Source organism: Gigantopelta aegis, chromosome 12 (genome assembly GCF_016097555.1).
Source record: "Gigantopelta aegis isolate Gae_Host chromosome 12, Gae_host_genome, whole genome shotgun sequence".
NCBI lineage: Eukaryota > Metazoa > Mollusca > Gastropoda > Neomphalida > Peltospiridae > Gigantopelta > Gigantopelta aegis.
Genome location: NC_054710.1, coordinates 45,398,147 through 45,415,486, shown reverse-complemented (window position 1 = coordinate 45,415,486; position 17,340 = coordinate 45,398,147). Strand labels below are relative to the sequence as shown.

Here is a 17,340-nt window from a genome sequence, read left to right as displayed (position 1 = left end):
ACACTTGAAATTCAAATCTTTGCTCAGCGAAGCAGGCCCCCGAACCCCTCAGTATTATGTTTAATACGCCCCTCAGTATTATGTTTAATACGCCCCTCAGGCCTACAAATATCCATCCGATTCCTCTGTGCCATCGCACTAAAAGTGTTTTTCCCTCCACTCTTACAAATACAGGCCTTGAATTCTCCAGCTATTTTTGTCAGATTGCCAGCTAAAAACAATCACATAGATTATTATTATAATTATCAAAAAAGAAACGCATAGATGATAGGGAAAGAAGAAAAGTGTTTGATTTTACAAAATATAGTTTTTTGTTTTTTTTTATACAGTGTTGCTGAATGACCATGTTTCTTAATGTTCCTGGAATGGACAGCATGTCCAAATGCACCCTAAAACAAATTTAACACACGTTGTGCAACAATTGCAGGAAATCGGCGTGAAATGGTCAGATTTTGGCGGATGCACGTGAAACTCAGGGGAAAGATAGGGGTAGTGATGGGTATTTAAAGCTGCAATGCTTGCAATGATGCCTCATTTCCATTTCGACGTAGACGAGTTACAAGATGCCAAGACCAAGCCTGCCGAATCGAAACATTGCAATAGGCCATCTCCAGTTAGGTGAATCGCAGTCTGCAGTCGCACGCCACATGAACGTCCATCAGAGCACCATTTCACGTCTCTGGGACAGGTACCAGAAGTGGAAGAACTCGCATAACAACTGCAGCACAATATCGCTACATCCGGGTTCTGCACTTGCGTCACCGAACTGCCACAGCAACGAACAATGCTGGACGCATACCTGGTTTGAGAAGGGTGTCTGCACAGACCATTCGGAACCGACTTCGAGAAGCTGGTTTACGGGCTAGGAGACCGTATGTTGGCCCCATCCTACGACGTCAACATCGGCATTTACGTGTTTGCTGGTGCACGAATGTACAGGGGTGGAACTTGGGAACCTGGCGGCGAGTATGGTTCAGCGACGAGTCACGTTTCCTTCTACAGCGACGTGATGGACGACAACGTGTTTACAGATGCCGCAATGAACGTTTTACCAACAACTGCGTCATCCAAGTTGACAGATTCGGTGGAGAGAGTGTCATGATGTGGGGAGCCATCTCATACACCGGCAGAAGTGAACTTGTGTTCGTACAAGGCAACTTTACAGCTGCACCCTACCGGGATGAAATTCTTCGCCGTCACATGCTTCCCATTTTGGATCTACAGAGAGAACTCTTTCAGCAGGACAATGCCAGGCCGCATACGACACGTGTAACAATGAATTTCCTACAGAATGAGAACATTAATGTGCTGCCATGGCCATCAAGATCGCCAGATCTCAACCCCATTTAACATCGATGGGACGAACTGGACACACATGTACGCCATCGTGACCCGAAGCCTCAGACGCTTCCGCAACTGTCACATGCACTGCAGGAAGAATGGGTTAGGATTCCACGTGCCTGGATTCAGATACTAATTCAGTTTATGCCAAGGAGATGTCGCGCAGTGATTACTGCTGCTGGTGGCCACACAAGGTACTGATTTCAGCGCCCTCGTGCGACGCTGTTTGGTGACGAAAACGCCTTCACTGCCGTTAGTCCATAGCAAGAACATTGTCACATACTCTTGTCAAATTTTACTGTGATACGATCATAAATAACGAAATTATGCCATTAAAGAGATAAGTCTATGAATATTTCGCCTATCCGTTTCTTTATCGACAGAGTATATAATCGTGGGCTTTATCCTGTTCAGGATGAATGGGTGATTTCCGTTCATCAAAGCAGTCGGAATTCGTCATTCTGATTTCGCACAGGATTGTGTTAAGCTAGTATTGACGTCACAAGCTGCAGTGAAACTAGTGACGTATGCATACCCGTAACAGTAATATTGGGGAACCCTCTCTCATGATGATGGTGATGATGACGTCATAGGAAATAAACGTTCTATTGTTATTAAGTTTAAGGCATAATGTCAAGAACGACCGGTGTTTGTAATAGCTGGGTCTGTTACGCTTTCGTCACATTTGTCTTAACTTTGAGACACATTTCCTCCCTTACAGGTAGGTATTATATATACATACCAGGGCCGTAGCTAGGATGTTTTGTTGGGGGGGGGGGGGGGGGGGGGCAAATGAGTAGTTAATAGTCTAAAACTCCTTAAACAGTTAAGAAGAGAATTTTCTTTAAGTTTCTATAATGCTTTCCGGCCCTGCATTTACAGGGGACTTTCGGGGCAGCGGAGGCGGATCTAGCGGGGAATCAAGCAGGGGTGAAAACGATGCTGTGGGTGGCTGATGGGTGGGGCTAATTTTGCAATATTAAAAATAACTGCCTGGTACGGATGCAGGATGTTTTATGGTAGTTGGTGAAACGCTTTATAGGGACATGTACAGTATTACGATTACGGAATATTTAGGTGTCACAGCTGGCTTGTGACCCTTATTTGTTTCCAAAGGAGGGGAGACGGGACCCGTGTGACACTCCATTGAATCCTCACGGGGTCAAATACTGATTGATTTTTTTTTTTATTATGGGGCCTACAGTGTATGCATAAAGTAAATAAGTTAAAGATACCGCATGAACAGACGAGTGGTATGCATGGTTGTTTGCACACTTTCGGTGTTTTGATTGACGAGTAAGTTTATGAGGTAACTGATTTGTACCACGCCCCTATATGACGTTGTATGATGCAATAAGGAAGTATGGCTCAGATTTGTTTTCTAACCGATTAAAAAAACAAAAAACAAAAAAAACAAAACAAAAAACATTTATTATTTAGGACTGTTGAAGAATTACCCCCCCCCCCCCCCCCCACACCACACATACCTCTGAAATTAGGTAATGCATGTCAATACGCCGCTTTTGTTGTCATTTGACCAATATTGTTGCATTTTACTTTTGTATTTTAATGCTTGTAATAATAAATACTAGATAGAAAAATCATCAATAATCCGTCCCACCATCATTTTCTTACAATGTACCATAGGTATATGTACTACAGGTTACATGTATTTAGTTTTGAGCATATTCAATTGTTTTTTAAATTCCACACAAAAATTATAAAACACTTTTTAAATTTTTTTTTCTTACAACAAACTGAAATAATTTACAAATTAACAATGTTCCTGAAGGCTGGGGAGGAATATCATCTGTTCAAGAGGGGGCGGCATCTAGCTCAATCGGCAGAGCACTCGTCCGAGGTTCTGAATCGAAAGATCGAATCCCCGCGGTGGATATATATATTTATCACCCACCTGGTGAACGTATAGCGGTGTCGTACAAATACGGTACGAACCACGAGGGTCGTACCGGATGTACGTCTTTTCATTGGTTGACAATGAAGCAAGGCTATTATGATTGGTTGGACAGTAAGTCTACCGGGACTTTTTTTTTCATTCATGAAAAATTTAGTTGTCAACATTCCACAAATTTTACTATATATTTCATTCATTCTTCGAATGTCGCGAGACATTTAAATTAAAAATAATAATAAAATATATACAATAAATAAAATTGAATATTGTATATATGTATTATTTCTATAAACAAAGCTATATACACCTTGAAAAATAAAATGCACAAATAAAATATCGTAAACATGTATCGTCTGCTACCGATTTTGTTTATTTGGCAACTCGAAATGGCTACCACAATTAATGTGAACGATCGGGTTAAAATAGATGGAAAAGAATGTGGAAGAGTTATATCAATCCTTCCCAGCATAATGTCGTCCACACTTCCCAGCATTCACCAAGTTCCATAATGCAACGAATGGCTGGTGCAGTTGGCTTTTCAGGAAAACATCTAACAAATCACTCGGCGCGAAAAACCATGATTCAAACACTCCGAGAAAACAACGTTGCCCCAACGGAAATTATGCAACTGTCGGGTCACCGAAATGTACAAAGTGTTAATAATTACAGCAATTTGTCAAGTGTACAACACAGGCAACTTAGCAACATAATTTCATCAGCCGCACCTGGTGACCTCGCCGTGCCTTCCACCCGTCCTGCTACGCAGAGTTTCAATTTCACCTCTACTCAATGTAGACAAACTGGATGTGACCTCCTAAGCCTTGGCTCCATTTTGTCGGCGCCAATATATGGCTCAACTATCAACATAAACATGAGCACTGGAGTCGTCCACACTTCCCAGCATTCACAAAGTTCGCCAAAAACTTGACTAAATTTAGGGCCTGTCCACATTTCCCAGCATTCGCAAAAGCGTCAAAAACTTGACTAAACTTATCAGAAGAAATGTTCAGAGTTATAAAAACTGACTTTTGTATTTACACACATATCATCGTTTGAATTATATGTTAATTAATTAAATACTTCTAGTTAATATTCGTATTGTCGTCCGTTCAAACATGTGTTGACCTAGATTAAAGTGGTACCAAATGTTCCGCCCCAAGTTACTTCTACCCAGAACAGTTCGCCCCCAATTTTTTTAGTTCGCCACACGTGTAATACCCATCTTCCCCAATACTTATTTGCCCCCATGATGCGTCACTGAATACTGGGAGTTCAACGTCTGGTCAATGCAATTACATTGTTCTAAATCACAATACACAATTTGCGAGTCCACATTGAAGTAGATATTGTTGAAGAATGAATTAAGACGTAATCCAGTGTTCTAAAATAAAATAAGTCTGTGCTTTTATTTCCTTTCATGAACCGCCCAAATCGTCAGGGGTAAAACAAAAATAACAACCACAAAGAACAAACAAAGAAACAAAAAAACTAAAATCACGTACGCATAAACTACACATGCCTACCAAATTTTAAAATGCATGTAATTTAAAACCATCACCATCACGTACACCATTATGTGCCATTTTTTTCTGTAATAAAAATATACATGTATATATGTAAAAGTGGGACGACCAGACAGATAGCGAACTGGTTTGGGGATGAAATATGGATAAAAAAAAAACAAAAAACGGAAGTAGAACAAACTATTTCGTTAAGCGGCGACCTTTGGAACATACCGTAGTGCACAGTCTTGTGATATCATTCCGCCACAGTGAAAAATGTTTACATATTCGAAATGCAGGAATTTCTATTTTTTTATGACAAATATTCAATTGTTTAAAGGTAGGTAATAAATAAAATACCACACTTGTTTTCGCTAAACATAATTTTTACGAAACTCGTGAACTTCCCAAGGTATCTGACCTCACTTTCGTTCGGTCAGATACCTTGGGAAGTTCACTCGTTTCGTAAAAATGATATCTAGCGAAAACTCGTATAGTATTCTATATATATATATATATATATATATATATATATATATATATATATATATATATATATATATATATCTCTCTCTCTCTCTCCTCTCTCTCTCTCCTCTCTCTCTCTCTCTCTCTCTCTCTATATATATATATATATATATATATATATATATATATATATATATACTGTACTCACAGGTTCATGCTTGACGTGATCGAGTTTGCCAAATATATATATATAGTATTTGCTTGTCAAAGGGACCGACACCAAAGCGTGGTAATGATCTTTGTTATCAAGGTGAAAATGTTATTATTTTTTTTATATTTAGTTATTATTACATATATATATTTCAATTAAATAGTTAATTAATTCATTAATTAATACATTACTTATTTTAATAATTATTGAATTAATTTATTTATTTGTGTAGATTCGCAGCTAACTTCCACGAAAAATGCCACGATTACGACCATGCGGAATCGGACACGTGGCGTTGCTTCCAGAGTTGAAGCCGAACAGTCACATGGGGTGGCCTACGTTGGCCTGGCAATCGCAGTCATGGCAATATGTTTTGCTTCCGGCACCATCGTCGTATCGTTCCTCTTCTATCGACGGAGTTACCTGCACAACGTCATGCGGCAACACTCTTCCGATGTTTCCAGTAGATCGCACAGGCGACTCAGATGGTTTGACACATAAATACGAAACTGACTAAGAAACAAATGGACACATTACGATTTCAAAGTCAAAAGAGATAACTCTCAAAGTTGTTGGTTTGTTTGTTGTTGTTTTTTTGTTTGTTTTTTTGTGCAAACCTTCACTTTCAAGACAAGCAATCTCTTTTTTTCTTTAAAAAAAAAGATAAGAAAACACTAAAAAAAATAATAATAATAATACTATATATTTTTTTAATTTGGTTTTGTTATTATTTAAGGCCATGAATTGAAATATAAGATGTTGTTGCTTTGTTACATTTTATCCATTGTCCCTCCCCAGGGGTAGCATTAAGGATTTCCCCCCAGGAGTCCAGTGCACTCATTTCCTCCTGAATTGTCTCATTTCCATGCGTCCATTCTCAAAATCAATGAGTCCATATTATATAATACCTTTTATTTTGGTAATAAACACATGTTTATCTTCGAAAATAAAAAAGTTTGGAAAGTAGGTCACGAGAACTAGAATGTTATTCAGTTTCAAATTCCCTTTATTTTGACACCAAAGTTGATAAAACATGGATTTGACACCCCCCCCCCCCCCCCCCCCCCCCCCCTGCCAACACTACCACCAACACCACTAACCCCGGGGTAAGAATCCCTACCCCAGGGATAAGAATACATAGAAGCAAGGAAATACGTAACCCCTGTGTCAGCATTTCAGAAACATTTAGGACGTAAAGAAAAATAATTTGCTTGCTTCCCCCCCCCCCCCCCCCCCCACCACCCTCGAGTGTTTTGCACATTAAAACGCTTCTACATACCTTAAACTGTCGTCAGAAGTCATGTTTGAAAAAGTGGCCGCCTGGGATACATTTGATATAAAATTTCTTTAAAAAAAAAAACGTGCCAGGGGACGCGGGAAAATTTATTTTTTCTACGCAACCGCGACGCGTGCTTGTTTAGGCCATACGCAAAGAGAAACTAGGTCACGGCCTATCGCTGAATGCAGTCGTTACACACATAGTGCAGTTAGGCCTTCTGACCTAGAAAACTGCAACATTCTTAGGATTACTAGTCCTTCAAAAATGAGATACAAATTTGTTTATTTAAAAAGAAGAAAAAAAAAAAGAAGAAATTTGTTTATTTAATCATGATCATGTAGGCCTATAATTTCTTATTATCACAAATTGCGATGCGACACCGCTTATTTTGAGCCTTGTGTTACATCACTATATGTCTATTGACTATAAACAGTAGTGTACATAGTACACACCATAGGGCTTACGAACACTCCAAACACGTGAGTGCCATATGTTAGTGGAAGTGGCTCATTATCGCTAGCTTTTGACAGAAAATGGCCATTAGTATCAAGTTAGGTTAAATTTCAATGTTCAACGAAACACAGGTCAGGTCAGGTCATAGGGTTTTACGTGCATTCAGAACAAGCTGTTGTAGCGCACGCCTGTAGCATAGAAAGGTACCAAAAAGTGTGTGGAGTGCGTGTGTGTGTGTGTGTGTGGGGGGGCACATTTTTATATTTACACTATAATAATGCAAATCTAAAACAAGATATCTGAAAAGGGAAAATCCCTCCCCTTGTAGGAATATTCCTACGCCAGTGAAGCACTCTTGGTCTTGTTTCGACAGAAGTTACGAGTATTTCCGATTGTGCAATATCAGTGTGGCCAATCTAACGTCATTTTGTAGAATTTAATTTCCGTCATCGTGTAGAATGGTTTAAATAAATAATTAAACAAATCCACACAATACCTAAACTATATTAATGTTCAGACGCATAAACTATATTGATGTAGTTTGCTTATATAGTGGCTGCAATTATTAAGTTATTGTGACATTTCATCTTTCCACTATAGTAAGGTACACGTCGACTGTTAACACTGCTCCAGTGTTAGTAACGTAGCCCATGTTCTGCTTACGGAAACCCCATTGATTGTGACGTACATTGGCCATACGAGGATTTCCGATGGCGTTTCGGCCTGAGAAAATATACCGTAACCAACCGAAGCGTCCTGTATACTTTTCAAAATATACACTCGTCTTGCCATTTCCACAATTCCACCAGACGATCAGGGGAAGAAAGTGATTTTCACTCATTTTTAACAAGGTTTATAGTAGGAACAATAGCGGAGATCATGGCGAGGTTATGAGTGACGGATTGTTTGACTTTGCTAACTGATTCCATGCGTCCAGATCACTTAGGATTGCGTCCAGATCACTTAGGACGTGGTCATTTTGAAATAATGGAATAAACATGCGTCTGGAACGCGTCTTTGAAAATAAACTGGGACGGTTTTATTATTACGTGTGGTGATAGCAGGCGTCCAAGTCTGCTTTCCATACGTTCAGGGACGCATGGACGCATCTTAACGCGACCCCTGCTCCCAGAAATCATATCTAACGTGTATGTGTGTGCGCGTGTGCGCGTGTGTGTATGTGTGTGTGTGTGTGCGTTGATGGGGACATAAACACAGTCTCTAGTGGGGGTACAAAACACAATTTTATCTATATATATATATATATATATATATATATATATATATATATATATATATATATATAGTAAGACAAAACAAAGGAAGAAAGAAAGAAAATAAAAGGAAACACACCCACCCACAACCCCTCGCCCACCACCCCAAAAAAACCCAATAACAACAAAACAAACTACAACAACAAAAACAAAACAGAACAAACCCAAAAACCCAAACTACAACTACAACAAAACCCCATAAATGTTTCGTCTTCAAGAGGTAGATGGGGGTTGAACCCTCGGCGACCTGGCTCCTACGGGCCTGGCTAGTGGCTACGTGCGGCTCCTACCCCAGACGGCAAGGGATTTACTCTTCATGCGTGTTCATTTAATGAGGAGATAAATCAGACGAATCAGGAAAGTGTTTTTTGCATTCCAGTAATATATAGAGTACACGTGCATGGGGCGGGAGGTTCGCCTGAGGTACAGTGGCGTGTTGGATCGATCGCAGCATATGGAAATACATGTACTGTAACTCTGTCTCCCCCATCTCTCTCTCTCTCCCCCCCCCGTCTCTCCTCTCTCTCTCTCTCTCTCTCTCTCTCTGTGTGTGTATGTGTGTGTTTGTACCTCTATCTGTCTCTCCCTCCTCCGCTCTCCTCTCTATTGCCTTGTTACGAGGGGCATGGCATACTGCGATATAGCATCGTATCACGATACTAAGTCCACGATATGATACATCGATTTATGGCAGCTGTATCATGTTGCATACAGTTCCCTAGATACGTTCTTTGTGTTTTTTATAAAATGTATTTTGAGCCACTTCAAACATTGGGACAACCACAAACACATTGGATTTGATAAAATTGCTCACTTAAGCCAAACGTTGTAATTGAAATGTTACTTAATGGTAACAGAGATGTAATTGCCGAAAATATTTTACACGTAACGTGTATCATATCGTGGCCCTCGCATCGGGATATATACGTATCGTATCGCGACCCACGTAACGCGATATGTATCATATCGCGGCCCACGTATCGCGATATATACGTATCGTATTGCGACCCACGTAACGTGATAGTATCATCTCGCGGACCACGTATCGGGATATATACGTATCGTATAGCAACCCACGTAATATGATACGTATCATATCACGGCCCACGTATCGGGATATACACGTATGGTATCGCGACCTACGTTACGTGATACGTATCAGCTCGTAGTCCACTTATCGGAATATATACGTATCGTATAGCGATCCACTTAATGTGATATGTATCATCTCGCGGCCCACGTATCGGGATATATACGTATCGTATCGCGACCCACGTATTGGGATATATACGTATCGTATCACGACCCACCTATCGGGATATATACGTATCGTATCGCGACCCACATGACGTGATATATATCATATCGCGACCCATGTATCTATACGTATCGTATCACGACCCAAGTATCAGGATATATACGTACTGTATCGCGACCCACATGACGTGATATGTACCATATCGCGGCCCACGTATCGGGATATATACGTATCGTATCGCGACCGACGTAATGTGATACGTATCATCTCGCGGCCCACGTATCGGGATATATACGTATCGTATCGCGACCCATTTTCCGTTATATGTATCATATCGCGACCACGTAACGTTACGACTTCGGTAAAAAAAATGACATTTGCGGGATCAAATAGACAATCCATATGGTTATCTCCTAATACAAAAATTGTATATGGCGTTAATTATTATAACATTTGAAAAAAAAAAAAAAAAAGTAACCAAAGGCGTGTTCGGGAGGCCGAGTGTTCACTAACAATTTGACTGGTACTATCATATTACATTCATCGAACGTCCAGCCAGTGCACCACGACTGGTACATCAAAGACCGTGGTATGTGTTATCCTGTCTGTGGGTTGGCGCATATAAAAGATCCCTTCCTGCTAATGGAAAAGAGTAGCCCATGAAGTGGCGACAGCGGTTTTCTTCTCTCAATATCTGTGTGGTCCTTAACCATATGTCCGACGCCATATAACCGTAAATAAAATGTACTGAGTGCGTCGTTAAATAAAACATTTCCTTCCTTCATCGAACGTTAAGCGCAAAAGACAGTCTAATTTCACTAAGGTCGACGACAGTCACTTTTCGCACCCTTGTTTTGGCTTTGTACACAATAAATATAGCATATCTTACCATAATTTCATTTTAAATCCATATTTTGTAAAAGGTATAATTTTTTAATCACAATAGTTTTTTTCATCACATTTAGAAGCATGAGTAATGTTCAAACAAAAAATGTTCAATAGCAATTATGCATTGGAATTTTTCCAGCATTCTTAAAACGGAAACGTGATGTACCCGGTTTATGGTTATTGTAAGGAGATGCAAAGTGACGTCATTGGAATACTGACGTCAATTAAATTCACAATTAGGTATATTATTACAATCCTTCGCCACATTCAAATAAAAACTGGTCTACTAACCTTGACCCTGTCAAATTTGTATACCAGACAACGCTGTTTACAGGTCGGTATTTTTATTGTTCATAATTCTTGACAAAATATTAATTTGAAGTTTTAAAAGATGAAAGAAATAAAAAGTACCTTTTGTCAAATATATCATATCAAAAAATTACCGTTGGATATGTCTTATTTATTGTGTACTTACACAATAGCCAACACATGGGTCCGAAAAGTGACTAGCATCGATCTTAGCTGAATTTGATGACGTAACGAAACACGTCATTGCCGAAAACTTACGTCATATAAACTTCCTATCGTTAATGATCATAATATAATCACAACATGACTTCTTTGTGTACAAATTATTTATTTTACGTTTTTGTGATGATCCTTTCGACTTTCAGCCAATCTTTATTTGCTACAGGTAAGCATTATCAATTCGTCCGTCCCACTGGCGGATCGAGGGGGGAGGGGGGGGGGGGGGGGCAGGGGGCAGCCTCCCACTAAATTTTGCGACATTTATATTTTCCGAGAAATCCCTTCCCAGCGTTTCTGCAAGCTAGACATGTATTTCTATGTTGAGTAAATATAATAATGTCAGATATCAATGTCAGATATATTAAATTATTAAAAAAAAGCGATTTCAGGGGCGGTTCGGTCAAACCCATCGAACCCCCCCCCCCCCCATGTACGCCCATAGTTATGGCGCTATGGAATTGAATACAACCACAGTCAACAGGGGATATGGGGGGGGGGGGGGGGGGGCTCTCACAGAAAGAAAATGGGTTACGTTTAGGGTTTGGGTTTAGAACATCATACAGTAGGCCTACTACAACCGTGTCCGGTGTATCGGCGCGTCCGGTGATTCGGCGCACTTGGTATTTTGCTTAAATATGCTTAGGAAGTTGTCATGTTGTCGGAGTTTTTAACGAATTAAAGTTCAATTCCTTTTTCAATGGTTAATCAAGTATCAACATATTTATTGTTAAGGGTGCAATTAATATTTTTTTTAGAATTATCAATAATTATATAATAATTTCAAAATAAATCATTCACCTGTTTTCGTGTTTATAAACGCGAAGTAGGTCAGCCTTATTGATATTAAGAATGTTAAAACCAGTCTAAAAACAGCTTTCCCGCATTTTAAAAATTATAGTAAACAGTATAAATGTAATTATTTTTGTTCGGTTATTTTTTATTTAAACCGAAAAAGAAAACACAGACAAATGCAAACAAAAAGAATATTTTACACCTTAATTGACAGTCATTCCAGTTCACAATTGTCACATTGTTATAAAAAATAAAAGCGAAATAAGATCCACGTGTGTGCACAATCTACCCGAGAAAAATAACATCCATGTAGGCATCTTAGCCATGCATGACACTGAACATGTATGCATCTGCAGTACTGTGCCACTCAAGAAAACGATTCCGAAACTGATCATGAGATGGGTCATATGTGATCTTTCATTTTCATAGTAATATTTTTAACAAGACAAAACAAAAAAGTACTAAAATAATTCTGGGACAATAGTGTAGCGTTTAGGGGCGAAAAGTGAGGTCATGGGCGGTTTATAAATAGCGGGGTCTACGACCCACATCTACTGCGCCGAATCACCGGACATGCAAATCGTTTTGGATACAAGGGGGTGCCTATATTTATGCACCATTTTAAAATGTTTATTTACTACAGACATAAAACATTTTGTAGTGTATTTCAGATTATGCACTTCTTCATTGGTGAGAGATGCATTTTATTAAATATTTCACAATGTTCACATAGAAAATGGTCCTTGAAAGCTTAGGTGCGCCGATACACCGGACAGCACTATAATGATAAGAGTAATTAAATTTGTCAAAAAGTTAACTTTGATCTGACACTGCCACCCCACAGGAACGTGACTTGAAACTTTAAGAATAAGAATAAGAATAATTTATTTGCATAACACCCGCATATGGACACAGCAAAAATAACAATATAATACAGGCTACATTTAACTGCAGTAACAATAACATAAATAGGCCTATACATTAATTACACGAACAAACATCTGCACCAACAAATACACATGCAATTTAAGTCTTATAAACCTGATACTATTATCCTGTTCAATTATTTAGACCCAAAGTTTTTTGCAAATGTTACGTTTATTTCCTATTCGATATTTGTTTTCTTTGCATTTACATGAAAACAAACCCAAACCCCGACAGGTTTTATAAACAAATCATCATATAAAATGCACGAAGTTGACTTAATTCCACTTTTTAAAATTCTCTGTGTGTTCGGAATGCACGTTATTTCTCCTATAAATAACTAAGGTCATTTGCATGTCAAAAGCCTCATTCTATAGAGCGTTTCAAACTAATGTTCGGTTCTATCGTCCTATCCGCACAAATCGTAGTATGACCTATATTTAAGAAAATATCTGTAAACATGAAGCAGGCGCGGATTCAGGTGGGGAGTTCAAGTGACAAAACCTCAGTTTGAAAAAAATATATGTATCAAATATTATAATTATATTGTGGAATACACAAGCGCGCGCACTGAAGGGAGAGACATACAAACAGACAGAGAGAGAGAGAGAGAGAGAGAGAGAGAGAGAGAGAGAGAGAGAGAGAGAGAGAGAGAGAGAGAGAGAGAGAGAGAGAGAGAGAGAGAGAGAGAGAGAGAGAGAGAGAGACGTGATTTATGTAATGACGCACTCAACATATTTTAATCTATGGTTATATGGTTATAGGGAGAGAGAGAAGAATATGGTATGCATGCGATTGGTGGAGGTGTGATCCTCTGCACAACCCCAACCCCACTTAAGGCTTCTTTTGTATATGGAGCGGGACGTAGCTCAGAGGTAAAGCGTTCGCTCATGGTAGGTCGACTGATCGATCCCACATGGTGGTCCCATTGGGTTTTGTCTAGTTCCAGCCTGTGCACCACAACTGATGTATAAAGGCTGTGGTATGTGCTATCCTGTCTATGGGATGGTGCATATAAAACGTCCCTTATTGCTTATCAAAATTGCTTATCGGAAACAGTGGGCCATGTGGCGGTAGCGAGTTTCTTTCTCACTGTCATAATGGTCCTTAACCGCTTTGTCTGACGCCACATAAACGTATATCAAATGCGTTGAGTGTGTCGTTAAATAAACATTTCTCTCGTATGTATGTGTAGTCTATATGCATTTCTAGTCGATTAGTTTATAGGTTGTTAGGTTGTTTGATAGTGACTGATATGGAAATAAATTGTTTTTGGTGTTAAATAGTTCATGCATACATTAAAGTAATACTCCTGATGGGTATGGAGAAATAACTTAATCAGTCGACGAACTCATTTCTTCATCACTATCTTCGTTAAGGGGGACTATCACAGAGGGTATTTTATTTCTTATAACACTATTTTGTTTTCTAAAATCTTCTTCGATCTTTATTACATGTTTAACTGCGTCAGAGAAGTGTGTAGGTGTGACAGAGTTCAATGCATGTGCAAGTTCTCTCCGCACCGTGGTCATTTTACCATCATTATGACGAGCTATGTGCCCTTTGACCTGACTCCAGATCAGTTCTATCGGATTGAGTTCAGAATGTCTTGGCGGCAGTCTTAGACACAAGTGCCCATGGCGTTCAGTAATATCATCAGTAACAAATTGCTTTGCACATTTGTTACTTTTCACAAGTTCATAAAGAACTGGCTTTGTCATGTTACTCTCAAAAGGTATATTTTTGTTTCGTAGCCACGACTGAATTTCTTCCTTTTTAGCGTTTAGTGCAGGACATCGTGTAATCTCAGTTAATTTGTTGTGGTAGCTTGCGTTATCCATGACGATAACAGAAGGTTCTGGTAGAGAAGGCATAAGTTGTTCTTCAAACCATTTGATGAAATTGTCATGATTCATCTCACCATGATAGTCTCCGTCTGTTTTTTTAGCCTCAAAGATCAATTCACAGCCATCTATCAATCCATATTTATCACAGCCAACATGACAAATAATAAGTCTGTGACGGAACATGCTCTTAATTTGTTTTCGCCTGTGGCGATATTAATTGTTTTAGAGGGCCGTGTGCAGTTCCAATATGCACTTAAGACCAGATGGGCAACTTGTTACGTGATACCTTTGCGCGACGGTCGTCGAGCTTTTCTAATACACACATAGCGCAGGTGTGAAGGCCATGTGGCCAGTAGTTACGTAATAACTCCGGTAGTGCTGTTTATGACCAGGGGAGTGCTCGCAGAATGGCAACAGCCAGTCTGGGCGATCTAAGAAAAATATGCCGGCGTGGTGGCTGGAAAATTCACATGATACGTGAGGTGCCGCGATGTACCCCCAGGCGATATTCGGGTTTTATGATAAATAGCTAGGTTTTTATGATAAATAGCTAGGGTTTAGACATATCGGGGAGAAACATAGGAAGGCTTCCAGGGATCGCTGTCCGTCCGGACTGGTAATTATATATTTTCTGCTCTGTGTATAACCTTGATGTGATTGATGTGACTTTAAATATTTTAATACTGTATTATACCAATATTATTTAGACGGTGCTGCCGGTCATCTGACGCAGTAAACTGTAGGCGCACTGTCTAAATATATATAAAGATTATCCCGTCATCCTAGAGGACCTAGGTAAACTGTAGGTTATTGTCTTTATTGTGATAGGTACCAGTATTAATTCTGTGTTACAAGGTTAATGAATGAGTAGTTACGGGTTAATTAAAAATTAACCAGTTAGGAATAGAGTTGTAATTCCTTTATTAATTAAGTTCTCCTGGAAGCGTTTCTCAATTATCACACGTGTGGGTGTTGTGTTACGGTGAAGTGATTAGCATATTGTGTAAACTAGACACCTAGAGATTAACTAATTAAGTGATCAGTTCTGAGTTGTTGTTATTTGTTGTTGTTAATTAACTACTGCGGCAGTACATTTGTCAGCGTAGGTTAATACAGATTCCAAAGTGTATTGTGTTTTTGTTGTGTTTTCTAGTGAACTAAACGTGCTATAATAATATATACTTTATATAAGATCTTATCTCTGATCATACCTAGACGAGCCAGCGGGTATAACTGCCTGTTACAGAGCGATCTATTTGGTTAATAGTTAGGAGAGATATTTGGACAATCGTGTTTCATTCAGTTACGGGTATTATAGGATCCCCGTGACAAAGTCTTTTTCACTTCCCAGTTACCGAACAGAGTTTAGGAGCTCGATCAGCAGCGTCTGATTTCGGCAGGTGATTGGCGGTACTTGTGCCCGGGTGGATATCTGTCCAGTGGTGGGATGTTGTGTGGTTGACATTCACCCAGGTCTCATCTTGATACACTATTAAATACCCCTGTTCTCGTAAACTGGATATTTCATGGAGATAGGACAGTCTCCTGTCTGATATATTGGCGTCCTCAAAAATCACTTTTCCGGTTGTAGACATATGTTGGTATTTAAAATCGAGGTCATGGAGTGTTCTTCGTAAAGTTGATATGGAATATGTTGATTCCACATTCCTCCCTTAAAGCCACGTTAATCTTATGTAATGTAGGTAATTCGCCCTCTCTATAAAATCTGTATACTCGTCGTCTAATAACATCTTTATCAAATAAATCGATGAGTTTTCGGTCGTGTTTTTTAACAGTGATTTCTGTGCTCGGATTCGTAGAGCTTAGATTTTTCACAGTTCTTTTTACTGTTGAAACCGAAACTTTACGTGCAGCGGCAACTCGATCGACAATTCGATAAGAAGCATACCTAGGTCTACCGCGCTGATATTCATCTTCAAAATAATCGAAAACGTTCTTAATACACGATTTTACATCAACTGAAGTGTTTTTCGATTTACCCATATGTTTCCTCAAATAACAATAACAAGAATGTCGACTAATACATTTTCAATGAATTTATATACCCTACCTAACTTGTATTTTATGTGGTTTACACATTGCTACAATAGCACGTGCAGTCATAGATCGAAATAATGATGTTATTGACCAAGCAATGCTATCGTATTTTGGACATTCAGGGCTGTGTATGCGGGATGAAAAAGTGGTTGAACCCATACGAGTCCGAACAATAGCCCTTTGGTTTTTCGCATTACAAATGTAACACCCCACCCCCAAACCCCAGCCCATAGCACCACCATAAATACTATATATATATATATATACGTATGATTTCCCAATTTAGAGGCAAATTAAATATAAAAAAATATTATTATTTGATGTTGGTGGCCTTTGACATTTTACCCCCCCCCCCCCCCCCCCCGGTCTTCTGGGTCCGGCCCTGCATTAAATTTATTTTTAAATTTGGAAAGCACATTCCTGCGGTGTGTGAGGTGATTTGTGTTTATTACTGTGCTACACCTCAGTTGTGTTAGGTTAGGTATGGTATGCTAATATAGAATTGATATAATAAAATAAAAATACATAATACATTAGCTAAATTTATTAAATATAATGCACCTACAAGAAAGGGTTACATGTTCTGTTTGTTTACATCTATG

General features: G+C 39.1%; 2 protein-coding genes across 2 annotated transcripts in view; both read left to right on the top strand.

Moving 5' to 3' along the window:
• Positions 1–1,905: 1,905 nt before the first annotated feature.
• On the top strand, positions 1,906–6,146 carry LOC121386777. Its single transcript, XM_041517788.1, has 2 exons — positions 1,906–2,062; positions 5,670–6,146. Exons 1-2 carry the CDS (start codon positions 1,972–1,974, stop codon positions 5,936–5,938), a joined length of 360 nt encoding a protein of 119 aa, XP_041373722.1. The 5' UTR covers positions 1,906–1,971; the 3' UTR covers positions 5,939–6,146.
• Positions 6,147–11,144: 4,998 nt separating this feature from the next.
• LOC121386848 overlaps positions 11,145–17,340 on the top strand; it is an 11,299-nt gene continuing 5,103 nt past the window's right edge. Inside the window, exon 1 of the mRNA XM_041517868.1 lies at positions 11,145–11,283. Coding sequence (XP_041373802.1) covers positions 11,202–11,283 — 82 coding nt within the window. The 5' untranslated portion in view covers positions 11,145–11,201. The remainder of the gene's footprint in view (positions 11,284–17,340) is intronic.